Here is a 22044-nt window from a genome sequence, read left to right as displayed (position 1 = left end):
GAGAACCCCAAAAAATCCCAAGTAGGAGGGTCGACAAAGCATAGTGCATCAACACCTCTGTCGATAGACTGCTGCCAGCCTCTCACTCAAACAATGGAATTTAGACGCGGGGATAGACTTCTTCCATCGAGCCAGCTAGCTAGTCAATTGGTTGGTGAAACGAGGGTCCACCACCAAAAGGCATTAAAAGAAAAAGGCATTAAAAGAAAAAAAAAAACGACCCGGATTGCATCTTTGGTCACAGCACGCCAGGGGATTTGAAACTAATATAAAAAGATAAAAGCTTGTTAAAGGTGACAGTCAAAATTTACAGGTACAGTATAATCTCCAGTTGAAAATATAGCTTTAAATATGTCAATGTGAGGCCTTGTAAAGCACTTTGGGCAACGTATGACGTACGAGTAGATACAGCACAATATAAGTGCACTCAATTTACCATTAAAGTGAATTTTTCATTTGTTGGACTATGATGTATTTTTTGGTGGGGGAGGTACCATGAAGAAACCACTCAAATCGTCTGAAAGCTTAATTCATTCAAATTTTGCGAGCTTATTATCAACACAGTTCTGCCGTGTCTGATTTACAATTTTAATTTTCAGTTTACAGGGAATTTATTTCGTACATATACATATGAGACAGAAATAAATCACTACTACAAAGCATGCACATCCACCCAATCTGCTCCCCCACCCAGCCACCATTTCGACATGCAACATCCAGAAACAAGTATCAGCAGCCAGGGGGAAAGAGCACATACAGTATGCCAGCATGAATGTAAGACCACCTGAAATGAAAGCTAAATGTGTTTATGTTATGGGCAATATGCATGTGTCTACAAGCACGTGATACAAAGATGCATTCTTGATATGTGCTGTATATTTGTGAGGATCTTTGTGTAACTTTGAATGTGAGTGTGTGTGCACGTGCGTGCGTCTGTGTGTGTGTGTGTGTGTGTATGTGTGTGTGTGTGTGTGTGTGTGTGTGTGTGTGTGTGTGTGTGTGTGTGCGTTGCAATGTGTGGCCAACTCTTTAGATGACTGAACTCCTGAGCATGTCTGCATCTGCCTGCTATTTGTGAATGTTTATGATTTGCCAACAGCGTGAACATTTCCACATGATGGCCACTCCTTTCTGACATCTGAACCAGCATGGTACACAGACGTTTTATGCAAAAATAAACCTGGCTTTGACGGTTTAAATCAAACATCTGATTGTGGAGTTCGAATGGGCGACTGAGTAAATATTTCTTAAAGTGCCTTGTGTGTGTGTGTGTGTGTGTGTGTGTGTGTGTGTGTGTGTGTGTGTTGTGTGTGTGTGTGTGTGTGTGTGTGTGTGTGTGTGTGTGTGTGTGTGTGTGTGTGTGTGTGTGTGTGTGTGTGTGTGTGTGTCCGCGCGTGCGTGCGTGCGTACGTGTGTAGGCAAGAAAAGTGCATGTCTTCCACACTCAGCTGACTTTAAAGCCAAACACAAACAGTTGAGACATAATGGGATCAAGCACACTTCCAAGCTGAGCAGGATTTGGAGTATTTTACAAAATGGATGTCAAGACACCACAAAAGGCACTGTGGCAAGGAGGTATAAAAGACACGGCAAACGATGTATGACAGGCATCTTCGGAATACAGCAAATGCTCACCAGATTACTGATGAGGTCAGATATTTGAAATGAAGTGCTGTACAAGACATTTCTTCAAATTTGGTCAGATTTTCTTATTGAGTGAAAAATCAACAAAAAAAAAAAAAAAATTTTTTTTTAATCTGCCAGTGGGATAAGTAATGGCTGGAAACACAAATCAATCTAACCCCTTTCAGACAGTAACGGGTTTCAACTAGAATAAACCAAAACTTCAGTAAAATTTGCTTCATAAAAGAAGGGGGGAAATTCTCATTCCAAGCACTATATTGAATGAAATAAAGAAATAAACTTAATACTGATTTGTGAATTCTTTGTGAATTTTTGGGCTCTCACTCTGTATGAAAAGGTCTTAGAATCACAGCAACTCAGCAAGCTGTTTCTTCTTAAATTGAAGAGGTTTTAGTGCGTGCGAAAACTAGTGACCGAACCCCGCACACTGCACGGGAGTTCGGTCAGGTTCAGCCGCCTCACTGGGTGAGTGGCAGGAATTATAGAACTGGTGAACTGCCAGATAACCCTTTGAAATACAGTGAACATGACTTGAAAGCCAATGTGTGCCACAAAACCCACAGTCAGGCTTTCATGAAATAAAATACACACATACTGTATCAACCTTGTCTGACGTAAGCAAAGGCACACACTCATAACAACAACACAACATTTAGCTTGATTTAGAGTGCTGAGTGCTTAGAGTAAATTTCTTTGAATGCTGTTTTAATGCTGCGCTTGTATTTGTTCGTAACTTTAACTTGCTGGTTCTTTCTAAATCATCGATTTGTTTCTATGTACACTGAGAAAGGTGCAACGACTTGATGAAATAATACGGAGTAAATTCAACACGTCATTTTTCTCAGTGTAGTATGCGTGAGGATTACTGCTCCGATGTGCTTGTAAAAAAAAAAAGCAAATTCAAACTTTGGAGTCGTTCAGATATTTTTTAGATTGAGGAGTGATGTAATTGTTACTCTTAAAGTCTTAAAAATAACTCTTGCTTTTCAGCTTGGATTGCATATAAAGGTTGGTTTTCGCTTGTTACGAGTAATTCTTGCTTAATATTATTAAGAAAGAGAGATTTCCTTTTTTACTCATAAAAAGATTAGTGTTCGAATGCAAATATTCCTTATTTCAGTGTGACCACGTGGATGAATTGTTAATGAATGCAGTGCGCAATTAATAGGATGATGTTTGTCCAAGGTAAAATCAAATTTCTAGAAATGTTATTTTGAAAATCTACTAAGTTTCTCTTCGAAAGAAAATTAGGATTCACTGCATATGCCGAAGATATGTGGTTACTTCACAGTGGAAACACAGTAGCGGTGGAGGCGTTCTCGTCACTTCGTAGCTCATCAGCGCTTCATTTGGCAGCGTGTTTGCTTGCCTAAGGTTTCATTAACTAATGGAGTGTCGAGGAGTCTGACTCTGAAGTGGAATCGTGAGCTTTCAACCAAATGGTTTCTTCCTACTGGCCCATCAACAGTACACGTGCTTTGCTTTGGGGAATGGCCTGGCTGAGATGCACAGTTCGGTTGCGGTCAACTTTGTGGCATTCCGGTGGCCTCTCAATAATGAAAGGTTGGTTGACCAGACCTTGACATACATCTGGCTTGTATGTAATTTGCGCTAGTAAAGAAGATCGGCTCCTCGCCAAACCAAACTCTCAACTTTAAAAACTTCCAAAAGCAATCAATCTTAGCAAGAGCCTGTTCGGGAAGAGTGGCATCACATTCTGGCAATGTACTCGTCCGTCTGACAAGGAAACAATATCCAACCCAAGAAAAACACAGTTAATAAGCATTGCGTGGTGGTAACTACTGTAAGTAAGGCTTCCTATGGCATTCACAAGCCTTGGATGAACATCTAGAAACAGTCTTGAGCAATGACAAATCTCAAAATGACTTCCACTGACTGTCTTGCCAAAGCATTTAACTTATCATCATGTAACTGAATGCCGGCGCAAATCCTGCGAGGCCAAATGTAAAGCCCACACCAAGACCTGTGCTTTGACTGCTCTGCGCCTGAAGGAAAACTGCCCTTCAGCCGGTTCAATATGCTCTAGGAGCTGAATGATTTTTACTCAATGTAATTCAACTGAGGCAAACACTGATAAATGCCAATTGAAGGGTAGGTCAGGTGTGTGAGTTAATCCCCACTGGACAGCAGCGGAGGAATTGACCCAGGAACTAATGGAGGGTGTGTGTCTGTCTGCATGGCTGCAGAAATGGAGAGGCACCTCGCGAGCTGTTGCACAAAGTCCAGCCAAGAGGAGGAAGGAGGAGGAGGAGGAAGAGAAGCAGAAGCAGATGCAGGAAGTGAGAGGTTATTGGAGCAGCAGCAAAGGGAAAGCACAGTCGGTGGTCGCCTTTTACCCATGTATGTCACACATCAGGAGAAAAAGCTCACAGCTACTGGAACAAGGCCTGCATTTCAAGTTGCATCATCACAATCTACTCAAATCCCAAACACAATTTTATCTGAGGACATTGGACACTGACTTAAGCATTCAGGGTTCTACCTTTTGCTCTTGAAAAGCAGGTTGTTTTTTTTTTCCATGCAAGACATATGAGAGTGTTAAGACTCACCAACACAAGTCTTCCCATCTGTGTGCAGGACAAACTTCATGTGGCAGGAACACTTGGGGCCGTGGTCTGTTTCCTCACAGATGTGCTGGCAACCACCATTCCCATAGTTACACGTCACTAGCAAAGAGCACACATGAAATCAAGATTACATGGACTTTTATTCATAAGGAGATCTGTGTTGGGTTTTTTTTCTGAGAAGAGACAAATAAATGAGGAAGGGTTTCTTAGGTCTAGAATTTGTAATCGGTCCGCACAAGCTAGAATTTGGCTCCGTATTAATTTGGAAAGTCATCAGCCGCGAGAATCACTCAATCTTCAGCTATCGTCATGAGCTTTGGCTAGTTCAAGACAACGTTTAGTTGTCAAATGTACAGTAAAAACACAACTGTGGCACGGGAATTGCACAATGAAATTATTTGCTAGTCTCCTTCCACTTATACAATCAAAACATATAAAGGATGAAAAAGAGAGCCAATTAAAAGAATCAGAGAATACTGAAGGAGAACGGGGGTTGGGGCCTGGCAATGTACCCAAGTGCAATTCAAAAACAACAACTTTTTTAAAGAACAGTCTGTTCCAGTTAGGCAGTGGTAATTATCAAATTAGTGTATTTGTCTATTGAAATATTGCAAGTGACAGAGGTACGCGACCAGGATTACAAAAGACAATGACTGCACAGTGTGGTTGACAGTTTGTGATGTCGTTTGCTCGGCAGTCTGATGATGTGTGGGAAGAAGTTTTTTTTTTGCTTCTGGCTGTGCTGATCCTCGCCTCTTGCAGATGAAAGAAGTTTGAAAAATGCGGGTTGGGGATGCGTGCCGTCTCTGATGATGTTCTGTGCATTCTTTGTGGCACGGTTGTCATACGTATACTGTATGTGGTGTCGTGGTGAGAGGCTGTGCCACAGATGTGTTGTACATTTTTAATGACACGTTGCAGAGTCTCCCTGTCCCGTACGGCATAGTTCCCCCACCAGACTGCGATTGAATTGGTCAGGATGCCCTCCACTGTGAATCTCGAGAAGTTGCTGAACAGTTTCTGGGGAATTGGGAAATCTGGTTTTCTGTCACTTCTCAGCCAGCCTGCTTGAGATGACAGTGTTGAATGCAGTGTGTCCGAGACTGCCTTCTTGAAGTGTGTCTTTACTACTTTCTCAAAGCACTTCAACACGACTGAGGTGAGTGAAATGGGCGGTTGGTGGGCACAGATCAGTGAATGAGGGACAGGTTAAAGATGCCTGTAAACACCTTTGCCAACTCTGAAGAGCTCACGCTCGGCCAGGCATGTGAACAGTTACTCCTCAGCACTTTACACGCCTCTCCTGATGATGAAAGAGAGCGGGAGCTTTGCCTCTGTTGCTACAACCACACTGCGTTGGTCAGTAGTGAGTGAAGAAACTGCTTGCTGTTGCTGCCGGGAATGATGGCGCTCCTCTGCTGTCAGAGGTTTGTGATGTGATGGAGGCCTTGTCATATGCGTCTGGAGTCAGCGGTGTAGTCGTCTTGCCACAGTTTCGGTCGGTACTGTCCCTCGGCTTCTCTTTTGGATCTGTGGAGGTCGATTCGAGCAAAGAGTAGGAACACGGTGGGGACAATGTTGATGCACGTGCCAAAGTATCCTGTGACGACTGAGGCATATTCAGTCCTCATTCACAGTGGCAGTCTTTAAACACAGCCCACTCAGTAGGAGTAGTCCTGAAGTACAAGGTGAGTTTCTTCTGCAAAGGTTTTTTTGCAGAGCTTCCTGTAGGCTGAGTAGACGAACCCGGATATGTGGTCTGTTTGTCCAAAATGGGGCCTCGGCACAGCCTTTTAGGCATCCATCACGTTGCTCTAAACTTGGTCCTGCGGGTTAGATCTTCAATACTTTGGAATCTTCAAGAATATTCAACTTTTAGGTACAAAAGCTTTGATGTTTTGGTAGGTTGTCATAGAACATATCACTCAAATGACACTCGTGAACTGAAGGGTCTGAAGTCAGACTAATATTGATCTAACATGAATGGTAATTCGTGGACATATGAATTTTCATATCAACAAAAGATGTGCAAAAGTGAAAAATGTGCAAGTGGAATCACATCACAAGAAGCACTCGTCATCATGATCGCAGTTAATTTTGCCCCATTTCCTGAACACTTCACATCAGCTTGGTTTCCCTCGAAACTAAGGACAGGTCAGCATTTGTTGGTCTACGCGTGGGTACACATTGACGACTTTAGAATGTTTTTAAGTCCACATTTCTGCTCCGGCTGCTGAAGGAAGCCTCCGCTTTGGCACTTTTAACACACCTGTGATGACAGAGTGAAAAAAAGTAGCGGGGCGCTTCGGCTTCCACCACCATCCTGTCTACACTCGAGCATCGCAGCCCCTTTTGCCCTTTTCCTGGGCTGTCACAGAAAAACTATAGAATCACACTTCTCCAGTCCTTGTCCAAACACAGACAAATCCCCCATCAACCGTGGCCCCGGTGCTGACAGGATGATCTTGGTTGCACAGCAACAGGAAGTGTGTGCTGTCCGTCAGTGCGGTCCCCTTCGCATAACCTCCACACTTGCCCTGGTTGTGTAAATGATCATTCCCTATTTGACAAACATGCTTTTCTTGATGAGGACCGTTTAGGAGATTAGTTCCTGTCCGGTAATATAATGTCAAGGTCTTCTTTGAATCTATCCTGAAGGTATTGGTGGAATGAGTGCAATTATCCATCATCGGCAGATTTGTGTGTGTGCCAGGGAAGTGAACTATGAGTTTGGCCTTACATTTGCAGTCCTTCATGTTACGTGTGAGCTGGAATCCAGGTCGACATTCGCAGGAGATGCCACCCTTCTGTGTTTCCCTGCAGATGTGCGCACAGCCATGATTCTTGTCCATGCAGGTGGGACCCTCCTTTGTTCCTTCCGGTCGCACTGTAAAGCAAAAGCAGAGAGTTTTTTTCACTCCTTGCACGTCACGCAGATTTCACGCTGCTTTGCGTGGCTGAAACAATGTCGGTTTCAAATGATCAGTGCTGGTTGAGCGGAGTAAAAATGTTCACCTCGCTGTCACATGCCCTAAAATCACATCTATGCCTACTGTTGGTGACTGACATGCACGGCAGCCCTTCGCACAGCTCTGAGCACTTGTTGGAACATGCTCACTTGTTTCAGGATATAAAAAGGAGGCTGCCGACGGAACAAGGATAAAACTCCCAGCAGGAGCTGATCCTGTACACTTGTAATTTTAATTGAGGTAATCACCGTAAAGGAAGGAAAGGTGGAGGGGGGGGGGGGACTCTCTGTGGAAACACAGATCAAAAGAGACTAAATAAAGATGTCAAGGTATCTATCCTTTTAAATGTCGGCAAGTTTAAAGTGCTTCAGTAAGGTGAGGAAATGTGACACTTGGCCTACATGGCATAAATGAGGCAGAATATGTATGTGATTAAATGTAGTGTAGTGTATTGTAAAAGTGTTGGAAGAAGGTGGGGGGGGGGCGGGGGGGCCCACTACATGATCTCTTCCACTTGGGACAAGGATGTCGTATTACACGAGTCCTTGGCTGGAGAAGACTGACATTTGATGTATTTGTTGTGAACCCCCAGCGTCACCACAGACAAAGTGCCATACCCCAGCTCCCTGGCTCATTAAAAACCAAACAGATCTTGTCTCCTGCTCTTCCTCGTGTGGTGCACAAGGGAGACGGTGAGCACCAAGACATCTCCATTTACGTCTCATTAAATCTGCTGCCGCTCCGAAGGGCATTTGGAGGGCTGACTTCCATAATAAACCAACATTTTCCTCTAATTCTAATGGTTTATGTGTTGCATTGTAACCTTTTAAAGCTTGTATAACCTTGTGCATTCTTACTCTTTAGACTTGCGTGTGCTTGTCGTACAGTTCCTGACTCAGGGGCTACAAAAGGGAACAATCTCAGCATGCCGGAAACAGGCCTAATTGCATATTTATACACTTTCACTCCAGCTAGCATAACCAGTGTTGACTCTGTTCTTCTCTTTTTATGCAACTCAACTCAATCCGACTGAGACTATTTTGAGTCCGAAATGCTTCAGTGCATATTTTCAAAAGGTTTCATTGGAAAGGACCCCAAAATATGTGACTTGTGCCGTCTTAGTTTTTGACACTCTGGTTTCAGCTTTGTTTACGCGGCGTGGAGCAAGGTATGCTGCTGTCTGTTGATTGGTCGTCAGAGAATTGTCACTTCCATATTGATAACGGTAGCAGAACCAAAGTAGGATTCATTTTCAATTCTGGAGTTTCAAGGGTTGGAGCAGCCCACTTAAATTCTCACTGTTTTAATGAAGATGTAAAATATTTGCCTTCTAAGTGTATCAAAATGGTGATTAAATGATCAGAAATCAAAATTACAACTTGATGCATTTCATCAGTGTTTTTTGAACATGTTTGAGAACGTAAATAGTTCATATAGATAAAAGGACAAAAACGGCCCAAGAGGCAAGTGCGTATAAGATCAGATAAGACGCTTCGCAGTTGACAAGGCAGATTTGTCAAGCGCTGTCCAGGCAGCAACATTTAGGGAGAGTACACAGACCGTCCTGTTCCTTTTGTAGATGTATTCGTGACGGAATGCCATTTGTTTATTTTTGAGGAAAACACGGGAACATTCCATTGGTTGAGCACATTTTAATCATGTGCATCCGATGTACATGTTCAAATTAAGTCAATCCAAAGGATCATTTTTTTTCCCAGTGTATGAATCAGCGTCATGATATTATGAAAGGGGCTGACATTCTAAATTCTGTGGATCATGTTGGAAATTGTTGGTTATCTGTGTATCTTCTCGAGGGTCAGAGTGAGAAACCAATGAGAGAAAACAAGCGATAAATCCATGAACTCAACACAGGGTTGAAGTTATATCCAAGTCACCCCACTGGAGTGAAAATTACCAACTGAGGTTATATTATGCATCCCAAAACTCACATCAGTCCCTCATCATTTTTATACTGCCTTGCTACCCGAATGCTGCAGACCCATCCATCAATAACACGCCGGTCTCAGGCCAGAACCTCAGCCTTCCTCTCTCTGAGGACCAATAAAAGTCACAGTGTTGACACAATGGACCTTTTCTCCGGGCCAAGCACAGCTATCATCCGCACAGTGCCGTCCTCTCGAACTTGCTCCAGCTTTTTTATCATTACTAAGTGATGGGAAGCAGAAAGAAAAACAACCCTTAATTTGAACACGGATGGGAAAGTGAAAGGGAAAAACAACTCAAGATATGAACCGCATTCCACTAGAGCAACATGCTTGCCCATATACAGCCTACGTGTGGAAACTAATAAAGCTCACACCTTTTAATAAATAGACAGGTAGGCGAGACTTACGACTTCAGCATATTAAGATTAAACGGGAACAAGCAGCAGTGGAACAAGAGTGAACCATTGCATGTAAATAAAAGAGATTACAGCAATTAGGCGTGAAAACAAGTGGGAGCGTTCACTCAGGAACTTCTTATTTCTCCCCGTGACAAGGTCATGACCTCTGAACCTGAAGCGCTACTCAAAGCTAATAAATTCCTTTCATGTAGCTCATGGCTCGGCTCCACCATCTGTTTGGAAATGTTCTCCCGCTGATAAGGAGAATGGTACTCTCATATCAAGCCAGCATTGCTCAGTCCAAAAGTAACACATCTTTGTATGCACGGCACCGCAGCCAATCAATTATATGATGAGAAGTTGTATGATTGTTTGTTGAAACCACAACCGTTGAGACTCCATGCACACACACACACACACACACACGCACACGCACACGCACACGCACACACACACACACACACACATTATATAAAAGCATGTTAGCGTGTCGGCCGCATAGTGCAGAGGTGCAGGGTTTGATTCCAGCTCCAGTTGTCCTGTGTGTAGTTTGCATGTTTGCGGGTTTTCTCCGGGTACGCCGGTTTCCTCCCACATTCCAAAAATATGCATGGCAGGTTAATGGAACACTCGAAATTCTCCCTAGGTGTGATTGTGAGTGGCGATGGTTGTATGTCTGTGTGTGCCCTGCATTTGGCTGGCAACCGGTTCAGGGTGCATTCTGCCGACTGCCCGATGACAGCTGGGATAGGCTCCGGAATGCCCGCGGCCCTTGTGAGGTAAAGCGGATAAGAAAATGGATGGATCAAGATATTGCTGTGAAATAGTATTTGCCGCATGCCTGATTTCTCTGTTCTTCATATTTATCACACACAAAGTTCATCAAACCAATTTTAATATCACACAGAGACTGTCCACGGAAAAATAAAATGCAGTTTCTAAATGCCAATTTAAGAAAACTCAAAAAAACTACCTGTCTCTCAGTGAAAAAGCAATCACCCCTCTCCTCTTGATAAATCACAAAGTAACTGTGACTAACGATAGTTTTGTGAAAGCTGAGTTCAATTTCACAGGCAACACCCTAGCACCACATTTGTTGACTCAGATAATCATATAAATGGAGGTGATGTGGGCTACAAGATCTCAAGAAACAAACGCATCATGCCACAATCCGACGAAATTCAAAAAGAAATTACACAAAAAGTTTTTGAAATTTATCAGTGTGGAAATGGTTATTAAGCCATTTCCAAGACTGTGGGGCTCCAGCTAAACACTGTCAGAGTCATAATCCATAGATGGGAAACTGGGAACAGTGGCAAACATTCCCAGCAGTGATCGACCAGCTCAAATTACTCCAAGAGTGCGACTATGACTCATCCAGGAGGTTGCAAAAGAACCTAGAACAACACCCCCAAAACTCCAGACCTCGCTGGTCTCAGTTCAGGTCAGTGTTCACCACTCTACCATAAGAAAGACACTAGCCAAAAATGTCATCCATGGTGAAACCCACTGCCTTTCCATGAAGAGCCAAAAGGCTTGTTTCACGTTTGCCAAACGGCATCTTGGTGATCCTCAAGACTTCTGGAAAAGAATTCTGTGAAATGATGAGTCAAAAATTGAAGGTTTGTGCCTTAACAAATTGAATTGTCATTTGAAAACTTCATTTTGTATTTCCTTGGGTTGAGTGATATTAAAATTGGTTTGATAATTTAAAACCTCTGTGTGTGATAGATATGCAAGGAAAAAAAACTGAAATCAGGAATAATCTCAGCTAATGTACCCAAGAGTGAAAATTGGGATATTTGTGTATTCTAATCCTATACGATACTTATTCCTCTTTAAAATGATGTACAATACGTGGAAGTAGTTAAAATTTTGACAAAGTTACAACAATTTCAACCTTGGCAGGTTGAAATCCCTAATTTTGAGAAAAATCACATTTAAAGTTTTGGCAAAGGTCCATGGCAACCAGTACCTTCGGAAAAAAATATTGATCCCCAAACCTTTGGGAAATGTTGAAAGACCACTGGAAAGTCAATTCCAACAGCAAGTAAGGACATCATCTGAGATTTTAACCTATTAAAATCTGAGGAAGTTTGACATCTCAACAAATGAAATCGGGGCAAAAATGATGATTTTGGCCTCAATCCCATTAAGATTTCACTTCATTTCCTGAGCTATCATGTGTGCAGAAAAGTGGTTAAGTTTGAATGACTGTCTGTGTCTTATGTGTTGTGTTGTATTATTTTGTTATTCTATTATTATGACTTCAAGATGGCGCCGCGAGAGTGGCTGCCTTTACAGCAGCTCCTCTGCTTTTTGTTCTTCTACTTTCTTCCTTTCATAACTTTGCTGCTGTAAATTGGTAATTTCTCCATTTTGAGACGAATAAAGGTTTTCTTATTCTTATTCTTATTCTGAAGCATAATACATAGCGAACAAAGCAACGCTGCCAATATGCGCTGCGTGGATTACGGGCTGGGTTTTAGAAGGACAACCACAACTATCATCCTTTCATTTGCAAACTTACGAGTGTTGATCCATCCACCCATCCATCCACATTTAATATATGAAATGGAATGAAAGGCATGAATGCAAGGGCAGCGACTGCATTTAGCATCCAGAAGGAAAGTTAATTTGGCTTTTCCAGCTCAGAAGCTGAAACAACTGATCTTGTAACAAAAGCTCCAAAGAGGCCAAAGGTTTTTGAAACCAGTGCCGCAAGCTCTGTTCAAACCTGAAGACCACAAGTAGAGAGACTGAAACAATGGCTCTGAAGTAGCGCAAGGCATGCCAAGAGTTTATAGTCTGCTCTGAGTGCTTGGAGTAGTGAAAAGAGGGCTCCTGGACCATCACAAGTCTCAGGGGGGAGATGATCCTCGGACTGGAGAACATGAGGCAGCTAGTGAGGGCCGGTTGGTTAGCCACTGAAAAGAAGGGGCCTAAGCATGGATCCACCAGACTATTAAAGCAGCATTCCTTCCTTTTAAATCATGGGCTCTTAAAAGTTTTAATGCAAGGATAAAAATGTCAGCGCATCGAAAGGACAATGGGAAAGGAGCTGAACGGGATTTGGTCAGGCAGAGCTGCAACACAAATGCTCAAGCTGAGTGACGAGCCACCTAGGAAAGGACAGAATCCCTCCAAAAACCTTGCGATCTGATGGTGGACACACGTCACCAAAGTGCCAAAAGTACAGATTTCATTTTGAAACTTCACCTCTGTCAAACTCACAATAACCACATTGAGGCTAATCATTTGCCTATGAAAGAAATCAGTCACCGGAGAAGATGTCCTCGAGTGTACTGTGGCACTTCTACGCATCTTATTGTTCAAGGTGAGTTAATACTAAAATGGCATCAGGTTCAAAAGCCTTGATGCACATTCATATTTATAATCGGCTCAAGAATATTGTCTAGGTGAGTGACAGCCCAATGCACACATCATCTGGATTGACACAGATGTATGTTCATCACATATGCATCTTTCATCTCAGTGCTTTTGTCCATCTGTGTAACAGACTGTGGCCCAACACCTGCTGAGGATGTCGTGCCTCTTGTCTTCGCTCTCATATTCTATCAGGGTCACCTTGCTATGTAGTCCCAAAGGACTCCCATCTTCCAATTGTGTATCCTTTCGCAAAAGAAAGTGTGTCAGCTGCAGAGGTACAGTATGTTATTGTACAGGCACATTCTTTCCGAAATCAAAAAGGGCCAGACAGCTGAATATGTCTCAGCAGAGCTTGGTCTGGCCTGCTGGTTATAGCCATGACAGCCAAGTGTTAATGGAAAAACCCCACTGGCACAGAGGTAGTCCACAGTAGTGTGCTGGGCTGGCCAGCCTCAGAATTCAGCCTTCAAGAAAGCCACAAGCAAAAGGGATGCCCGTCTAAAGGTGAGGTCCAGCAAACTCACTGGCAAGGCAGTCAGACTTTGCTCAAATGCAAGCCCCCGACTCGTGTTTGTTCAAGGGTGAGGGGTGTGGGCAGCAAAGGCACGGCGCCTGTGAAAGTGGACAAAGAGGAAGGACGTTTGGGAAGATAATGTAGTCATGTAGCATCGTCACAGACAGTGGGCGAAAAGAATAGAGAGGGAAGTGGACGCTACTGGTGACAGAAAGGTGTCCGTTTGTTTGTTCCACTTCCCCGGAAGAGGAAAAGAGCCTGGCGATACGGCCGGGCTGCAGAGCAATGGAGCAGACATTTCTGCATTTGTAAAAACAGTTTTGGGGCAAACATGCAAGCATACTGAGAGCCAACACTTTGTTGCACCGGATGAATGAAAACACATTAATTATGAGTCCATCCAAAACAAAACAAAACAAAAAAAAAGGTTTCAATCACCCCGTTTCTGATTTCACACACAGGCTGCAAAGCAAAACTAACTGATATAACTATTTATTATGGAATTTCATCACATTTATTGGAAAATTCCTTGAATTGTTACAGTCCTAGCTGGCCGGCACAAAAAAAACACACACACATCCCAAAGCAGATGCAAGGAGGTCTGCGGTTAAATGTCATAAAAACATGCCTGAATCTGCCCCAAGAAGGAATAAAATGAAAGCTAAAGATTTGTGCATGTTCACATTTTAATGTGGGCGAGGGGGGGCGAGAGCCGCAGCACACTGAGAAGCCGACCTTTGCCCTGCCGATCATATGGTCGAGCCCTGAAAACGCGACACCGCCTGTTTCCTGTAACACACTTACTATCTGTAATGCCTCAGAGAATGCTGGAGAAGACGGATGCACGCCTACCGCTTGTCTATTTTTTTTTTTAACCTTTAACTTTAGTTTTTACTCTTTCCCCTTGTTTTAATATCTGCAAGATGAGAAGCATTGCTTTCGATGCTTAATCTGCCATCTCTTGGCCTGCTGGCAATTTACTTCAGGCCTGTTTCCTGAGTTTTTTTTCTTTTGCTTGATTTGTTTTTAAATCATTCCGTTGAACCAAAACTCAACAGTAATGTGATTTTCGTTGGATCGGACACGGGCTGATAGACAAAATTAAGTGACTCGGGTGCAAAATATGTGTTGGCATGTTTATCAGCTTTGTACTGCATTATACGGGCCCTGATTTCACAACACTTAAGTACACTTTAGAGTCATTCGAGATGAGAACGTCAATATTTAAGTATTCAACAGTTTTTATCAGATTTATGTTTGGTGATGCGCCATGTGAAATATGTCTAATGTCAAATGGGTGAATTGGCTCAATAAAAGCTGGGACACACTGCACTGTACAGTACAATCTTCATTTAATGCCAGGAATGCATCAGAGGAAGAGTGCACTTGCCAGCCCATTGTCACGACGACTGGTCTTATGAATATCAGAACCACTATCACTCCCTTTGAAGCCTTGCTCGCAGACGGGCTGATCAGAGACCATAACCTTGATATGCTGGGTCTTTGTGAGACTTGGTTAAAAGCAAATTAATTACTACCATGAAACAAGGCTTCTCACCCAAACTTTGTGAGGTGATTTTGTGCAACCTTCCAAGAAAGGTGCCGGCATCATCCTCCATCTCTGAATGTGATGTCAAGGTCAGTCTTAGATTAAAAAATAATTCAAATCGTTCCAAGTTCTCATGATTTGATTCCTTGCAACCAAAGCTAATATACCGGGCATTCTTCTTGGCCCCTGCTCGAGATTTTTTTCGATGAATTATTTGAATTTTGTTTGGTCTGAAAATATATTAATGATAAGAGTGACTTTTATCGTCATATGAACTGCCTATCTGGACTGCTTAGCAGGGCGTTCCTGAAAAGAATTGATACTTTTGGCTTCCCGCAGCTAACCAACCCATGACAATGGTAATATTTTATCCTCGGTACTGACTCGGGTCATCACAACTTCCAATGTGATGGACCACGAGCTAATAAAATTCGAGGACTTGGCCTCCTGCCATTGCTTGGACCACAACCAATGCGATTGCTGTCATAATATTCGTGCTTTAACGACATCCCCGCTGTCTGAAATATCAACGCCAGCTATTTCTTCCCCTTCTTCGTACTGTCAGTCGGTCCTTTTAAAAATCTTACAAATGATTTGAACGTGGCTCTCCGTGCCGTCCTTGACAGTGTAGCACCAGTAATACCCTGGTTCTGAGATTAGACACAAGCATATAATCAATCCTGTCGAAAACTTGAGAGCAACTACACTTGGTCTTCCATCAGGCATGGGCAATAGATTGTTGAAATACAAAAAAGGTCTCAAAACGAATCATTTCTACACAGTCATTTGTCTCCATACAAAGAACCCAAATTCTTATTTGATGCCGTAAGGCTGTGAACCCAACAGCCTATATTCAGTAACTCCCGCTATTCAGCCAATTACTTTATGAAATTTTTGACTCCAAAAATTGAATTAATTTGGGGAGAGATTAAAAGCACTCTGGCCCGAACCTAGTTTGGTTCCACTCAACCTTCTCCATGGGAAACCCATTAAAAACTGTTTGTAATCCGAGGACCTTCTCTTTTTAAAACTGATTCATCTATCCCTCTCCTCTCGTACTTGAGATTAATGATCTTCTTATAATCTGCTTAACCACTTAAGACAAACACAACTGAAGAGAAGCGTCACAAATAAATTACAGTCAGGAATGGGAATACAACCCCTTTCAGGCTCCACATAAAAGATACTGCTTTCATTATTTTTGAACCACAAAAACATAGCGTGATTATCAAGGAAGAAACGGATGCCGCAAAGAAAAATCAGAACAGGCGAGAATAAGGAAAGAGGATGGATGTTTCGAGAGGCTGTTGACAACCCTGCTCATGACTGCACCGGTGTGTTTTGGTGACAAAACTCTGCACCTTGCGTTCTAGACACAGGGAAATATGAAATTATAAATACAGTTAAGCATTATCGTCAAGTTGGCCACTCATGAAAACTTGTTGTTGAACCCGGCACACTACGTGTGAGACAGTTCAGTATGTGCTTGGTGTGCAACAGGCCTTAAGTTCCATATTGAAACTTCCAATCACAACACATTCATCTTTTTGTGGCCCAGAGAGCTAAAACGTAATCAACAAGTTCGAGAAACTTCTCTATTTGGGTTCCAGTGCTCTGGAATGCACGACCCGTTACTTCAGTAAAACTGTAGTGTTTACATCCTGACTTGCAACTTCTTTCTACTGTGTTTGGTTAAACTACACTCGTCTGCAAGTAACCTCTCACCCTGTCTCCCCCCATGACATCTTGATTTTGGCCTGTGTAACTGCGTCTTGTGTCTTCCTTCCTCTCTCCTGCTTAGCGAGCGAGCTAGGTGTCATTGATTTGAGAGAGGCTGTCACTGCTGCAAGGAGGATTCCAACCGGCAGCCCGGAAGAGGACCACTTTTCCGGAGGAGTTTACCTGCAGCACTTCATGAATGGATTCTCATACTGTTATACTCACATTGTATAAAATGTATGCAAGACCCATTTCCAATAAAGTTGGAACGTTATTTGAAATGTAACTAAAAACAGAATTCAATTATTTAGAATTTGTTTTCAGGCTATATTCAATTCAATAAACAAAAAAGATATTTAATGTTCAAACTGATGAACTATCATTAAGAATTTTTGAATGCATGTTACACTTTCAGGTATCAACGGAACATCCCCAAAAGGCTCTGTTTGTCACAAGCCAGAATGAGGTGAGGTTCACCATTTCAAGAACAACTATTTGAGCAAATAGTCCAACAGTTGAAAAACAACATTTCTCAACGCATAATTCAAAGAAATTGAGGGATTTGATCATCGAGGGTCAATAATATCATCAAAAGATCACGAGAATCTGGAGACATCCCTGCAAGCAAGTAACCGAGGATGACAACCAACAGTTAATGGCCTGACCTTTGAGACCTCAGGTAGCACTACAATAAAAAAAAAAATTTAAAAAAAAACGGCATAAAGGATATTGCCATGTGGGCTCAGAACACTTCAGAAAACCACCGTTGTCTTATAAAGCTCGTTGCTACATTTGCAAATGCAAGTTAAAACTCTACCATGGAGAGTAAAATCCATATATCAACAACAATCAGAAACTCCACCAGCTTCTCAAGGCACGAGGTCATCTGAACTGGACTGACGCAAAATGAAAAAGCGTGCTGTGGTCTGATGAGTCAACATTCCAAATTGTTTTTGGAAATCACGGACGTCCTACGGGCCAAAAAGCAAAAGGACGATCTAGATTGTTATCAGCGCAAAGTTCAAAAGCCAGGGTATGTAATTGTTTGGGGGTGGTGTTAGTGCCCTGGGCACGGATAACTTGCACATGTGTGAAGGCAACATCAATGCTGAAAGGTATATTTTGGATATGCAGGATATGCTGCCATCCAAATGTTTTTTTTTCCCCCCGAAAATTAATTTCAGCCAACATAATGGGGAGATTTGAAAATCCATCCATCCATCTTCCGATCCGCTTTATCCTCACAAGGGTCGCGGGGGGTGCTGGAGCCTATCGCAGCCGTCTTCGGGCAGCAGGAACCGAACAGCCTGAACCGGTTGCCAGCCATTCACAGGGCACACAGAGATGAACAACCATCCACGCCCACACTCACACCTAGGGACAATTTAGAGTGTTCAATCAGCCTGCCATGCATGTTTTTGGAATGTGGGAGAAAACCGGAGCACCTGGAGAAAAACCCACACAGGCCCGGGAGAACATGCAAACTCCACACAGGAAGGCCAGAGCCGGGATCAAACCCACGACCTCTGCTCTGTGAGGTCGACGCGCTAACCACTGGACCACCGGGCCGCCCGAGATTTGAAAATATAAAGTAAAATGTACTGTATGTATAGGTTACAAATGAAAGAGCAGAAGCAAAGCTGATTAAATCAAGCGCTCCCTCAATACCAATATATCGCATATATAAAGTAAACAATTGTGTTTCACTGATCCCCTGATTTATTATGGAAAAGAGTTTTCCTCTCAATGGTTAGTTCCCAATATGTCGATGAGGATGTCTTGTAGCCACCATGTCTATTTGTTGCTGGTAGAAATTCAGCGGGCTACTGGTGGAATTGTGGCCAGCTATGTACATTCTGAGGCGGCGACAGGAGTGTGCTGGCCCAGTTGCCGTGAAGGAAAAATGTTCCTCCTTTTCTTTCCTTCTCCATGGTGACTCAGGGCGACCTCGATCAAGGACCGACAGGGGGAAGCCACTGTCTCCAGCTGGATCTCAGTTGAACACTGGTTTATTTATTTATTTTAAATCCCACTCCATGGTGGGAGGCGGCTGTGTAATTTGTTCGTATGTGTGGCTGTGTCACTTAAAACTGGAAATGCATTTACAATATAGCGGGTGTCAAAGGTGACGTTGACAAAGCCATCCTCTACGAAATGTGCCCCAACACAGCACAGTTTTGGTTCTGAAACCCTCTGCAAATAAATTAATGGCACAAATAAATTAACGGCACGGGGAGAACATGCAAACTCCATACAGGAAGGCCGGAGCCGGAATCGAACCCTGCACCTCTGCATTGCCTGGCCGACGCGCTAACCAGTCGACCTCCAGGCGGATATATGATATCATATTAGATACATTTTGTATCCTCCTTCAATGGCAACAGCTTGTGCAGCTCTATTTTTAGCACAACTTTCAAAACATTTCCATTTTGTGTCATGAACAGTCAGGGGAAGGACACCGAATACATTAGCTGCTTTACTTTTGTAACAATCCATCAATGCACACTTCAAGTAATTGCCCTACTTTGTGTTCATAAATGTGCAAAACACAAAATATAAATGTGTGGCTTTGCTGAGTCTGAAATTCCAAAATTCCTGTGCACAGTATCTCGACTCACGCACAAACGCACGCACACAGACTGTTGTAGGGCTCCTGTCATCCATCTCTCAAAGGTAAACATTAAATCAAATCCAAAGCAGTGGACCCTTTTTTGAACCTAAATGTCATTCCTATCAACCGTCAAGCACCTTGGTTGGCCTTTCAAAGACTTTATGTCTTCACAAGGAGAAATGTTCAGAGAGAATAAATGAACTGTTACATTTTGGCCAGGTAGACGATGGAACCTTCATTTGGCTTGAGTTATTTCTGTTCAGGGGGTTGCGGGGTGGTGTGTGTGTGGGGGGGGGGGGGGTTACGGCAAATCTAATAAGAGACAGACCAGCAGCAACTTTGTCATTAGCTGAGAAGCTAGCAGACCCCTGCTGTCTAATTGGCACAGGTTCAATGCTAGCAAGTGTTTACTAACAGGCAGAGGAAAACAGACTGCAACCAGAATGCCAGACACCACTGTGTCCAGTTTGGAAGGCCAAAATTTGCTCACAACACTGTATCTGTTCATGAAAGAAATGGAAAGCAAGTGTCTTTTTAATGGTAACAGTGACTCCTATGAGAAAACTGCACCCTCAGGGTTAGGAAGAAATCCTGCAGAATGGAAGGAGAGTCGCATTTAAACCTACTTGGCCAGGAGAGCAGATCACTTTTCATTTTCTCAAGGATTTATGTTCCTGAACCACTCGTGAAAAAAATGCAGCATTAATCTATCCTTCAGGTCCAATACACAGGCAGAGACACAATCTTTCCTTCCTGTTTCATTCAGATTCACAGTGATGTACCCTATATATGTGTGTGTGTGTGTGTGTGTGTGTGTACACACACACACATATACACACACACTGTCAACTGTTTCATTTTGCAAAAGGCCCTACTTCTTTAAAGGACAGAATGTGGCAGTGGAAGTTGCATGATGGATGGTGGTGCCATTCGTGTCATCTGAGATGGATCAAACAAGCACTTTGCTACTGGTGACCCAAGTTCATGTTCTGCTGACACACCGCAACAAAAACCAGAACACTTGAAACGGGGATCATTAGTTCTTTACAAGCAAGACATTTCCAGGATTATCGACAAGTCTTACTGTAACCATGAAGGTAAAGCTCGCACGGCCTTGAGGAAGTAATAACTTAAGCTAAAGCCGCAATATATTGTAACTCTGACCAGGTGCTTTTTGTGCATAAACCGAACCAGACCTCAATTTGAGCGTTCACACATCATATAACATAATGGCTTCCAAAGGCTCTTTTAATAAATGTGCGCTTGTTACCAGCACGTCATGTTTTGAAGTGAAATATCACATCCAAATTTGACCCTTTGAAGGGTCCCTGCAGCTAATATGCTCCACTCGTATTACACTGATCAAGTGTTCACTCAGGATGAGTTGTGAATGAGAAGGTGCTGAATAATAAGCAGCCAAGTCATCTTTCAAAATAATGAAACAATGACGGAAAGAGCTGCTATCTGAATGAAGGAGTGAGTTTTATTACATTTACATTACCGCTGCTATCGCCCGATCTAAATTTCATCTGGAAGCCATGAAGTTCAAATTAATATGAAAATGAAATATTAAGGGAAATAGTGAGCACATTTGTCAAACGGGCCTGGTGCTCACGCACTGCTTCTGGCACCATGGATAGAGTCGTAGTGCTTTGAGACACACGATCCGGCTTTTTACTCCACTCAAATAACACTGCGTTTATGAAATGTAAACACTGACAGTTCACCAGGCCAGCCTGATCTCATAAACCCCAGACTTCCAAGATGCACAGTGCACAATCCAGGGGAGTTTGGAACATCGGAGCTCATTGACTACCGCCGCAATATCAGGTTGGGCTGGCTGCGCTTTGGAATCTTTTCAATCATCACATCTTGCAAAAACATGTGATTGAGATCACCAATATATGTTTATTGATGGCCAAATTCCGAACTAATGCTGAATGGAAACACGGTGTAGGACAATGCAGGGCTGGTGAAGACAAACTAAAATACCGGAGTACCAACAAAAATATCTTTTTTATACGAGAATGTTCCCAAGTAAAGTGTTGAGCAGGACATGCCTTGTTGTCAGAAAATTGGTGGGTGAGTCTCTAGTTGGTCATGGAGGTGCGCCGAGGCGTCTATTAGAAAATGCCGTTGGTCTGCTGGAATGCCCGACGAGGCGTAGCGTGGTCTGCCAACTTCCCAAACACGCTAAACTAGACTTGACCCTGTACAAAAATCAAGATGCGCCACTTTTTACACCGGGCGCGTGCACACCTGTCTACGAAAGCAGGGCCCTTAGAGTCTATTCCTTTTTGGGGAAGGTCGGAGTTGAGTTTCCAAGTTCACACTTGAGAACTGTGAAGGAAATCTGCTAATAATAAAAACTTCCCTCCCTGCAGGAGTCCGGAATCCAACTCTGGACCTCTGCACTGTGAGCGGATGTGCTACCCAGTCAGCCACCGTGCCACCCATGATTGCAATCATGATAATAAAAAAAAAAAAAAGAATGTTTAACATGATTTTAAAGGAGTGAGTATGCAGCAGTGCAACATGCAGATTAGCATACCACTACGTGTAGTTGATCATTACATATATGATATAAATCCTGAGTCCCTGTCTTGTCACACTTCAACAGGTTAAAAAAATGTCTATCCAATAAATCTAAGGTATGCCTTCCCTAAGCACTACCTTTAATCATTTTATCCGCTCACAGCACCCTGGGCCTACTCCA

General features: G+C 42.9%; 1 protein-coding gene across 4 annotated transcripts in view; it reads right to left on the bottom strand.

The window, feature by feature from the left end:
• LOC109528337 (signal peptide, CUB domain, EGF-like 3) overlaps positions 1 to 22044 on the bottom strand; it is a 95190-nt gene that overhangs the window by 27612 nt on the left and 45534 nt on the right. For all 4 annotated transcript variants that reach the window (XM_019890765.1, XM_019890766.1, XM_019890767.1 and 1 more), the window contains exons 5-6: positions 6973 to 7119; positions 4215 to 4331 (exon numbers count right to left, since the gene is read on the bottom strand). In XM_019890765.1, coding sequence (XP_019746324.1) covers positions 4215 to 4331; positions 6973 to 7119 — 264 coding nt within the window. The remainder of the gene's footprint in view (positions 1 to 4214; positions 4332 to 6972; positions 7120 to 22044) is intronic.

Source organism: Hippocampus comes, unplaced genomic scaffold, assembly GCF_001891065.2.
Source record: "Hippocampus comes isolate QL1 unplaced genomic scaffold, H_comes_QL1_v1.1 scaffold174, whole genome shotgun sequence".
Classification (NCBI taxonomy): Eukaryota; Metazoa; Chordata; class Actinopteri; order Syngnathiformes; family Syngnathidae; genus Hippocampus; species Hippocampus comes.
Note: the sequence above shows the minus strand (reverse complement) of the source record. Positions and strands in the feature narration are given on the sequence as shown.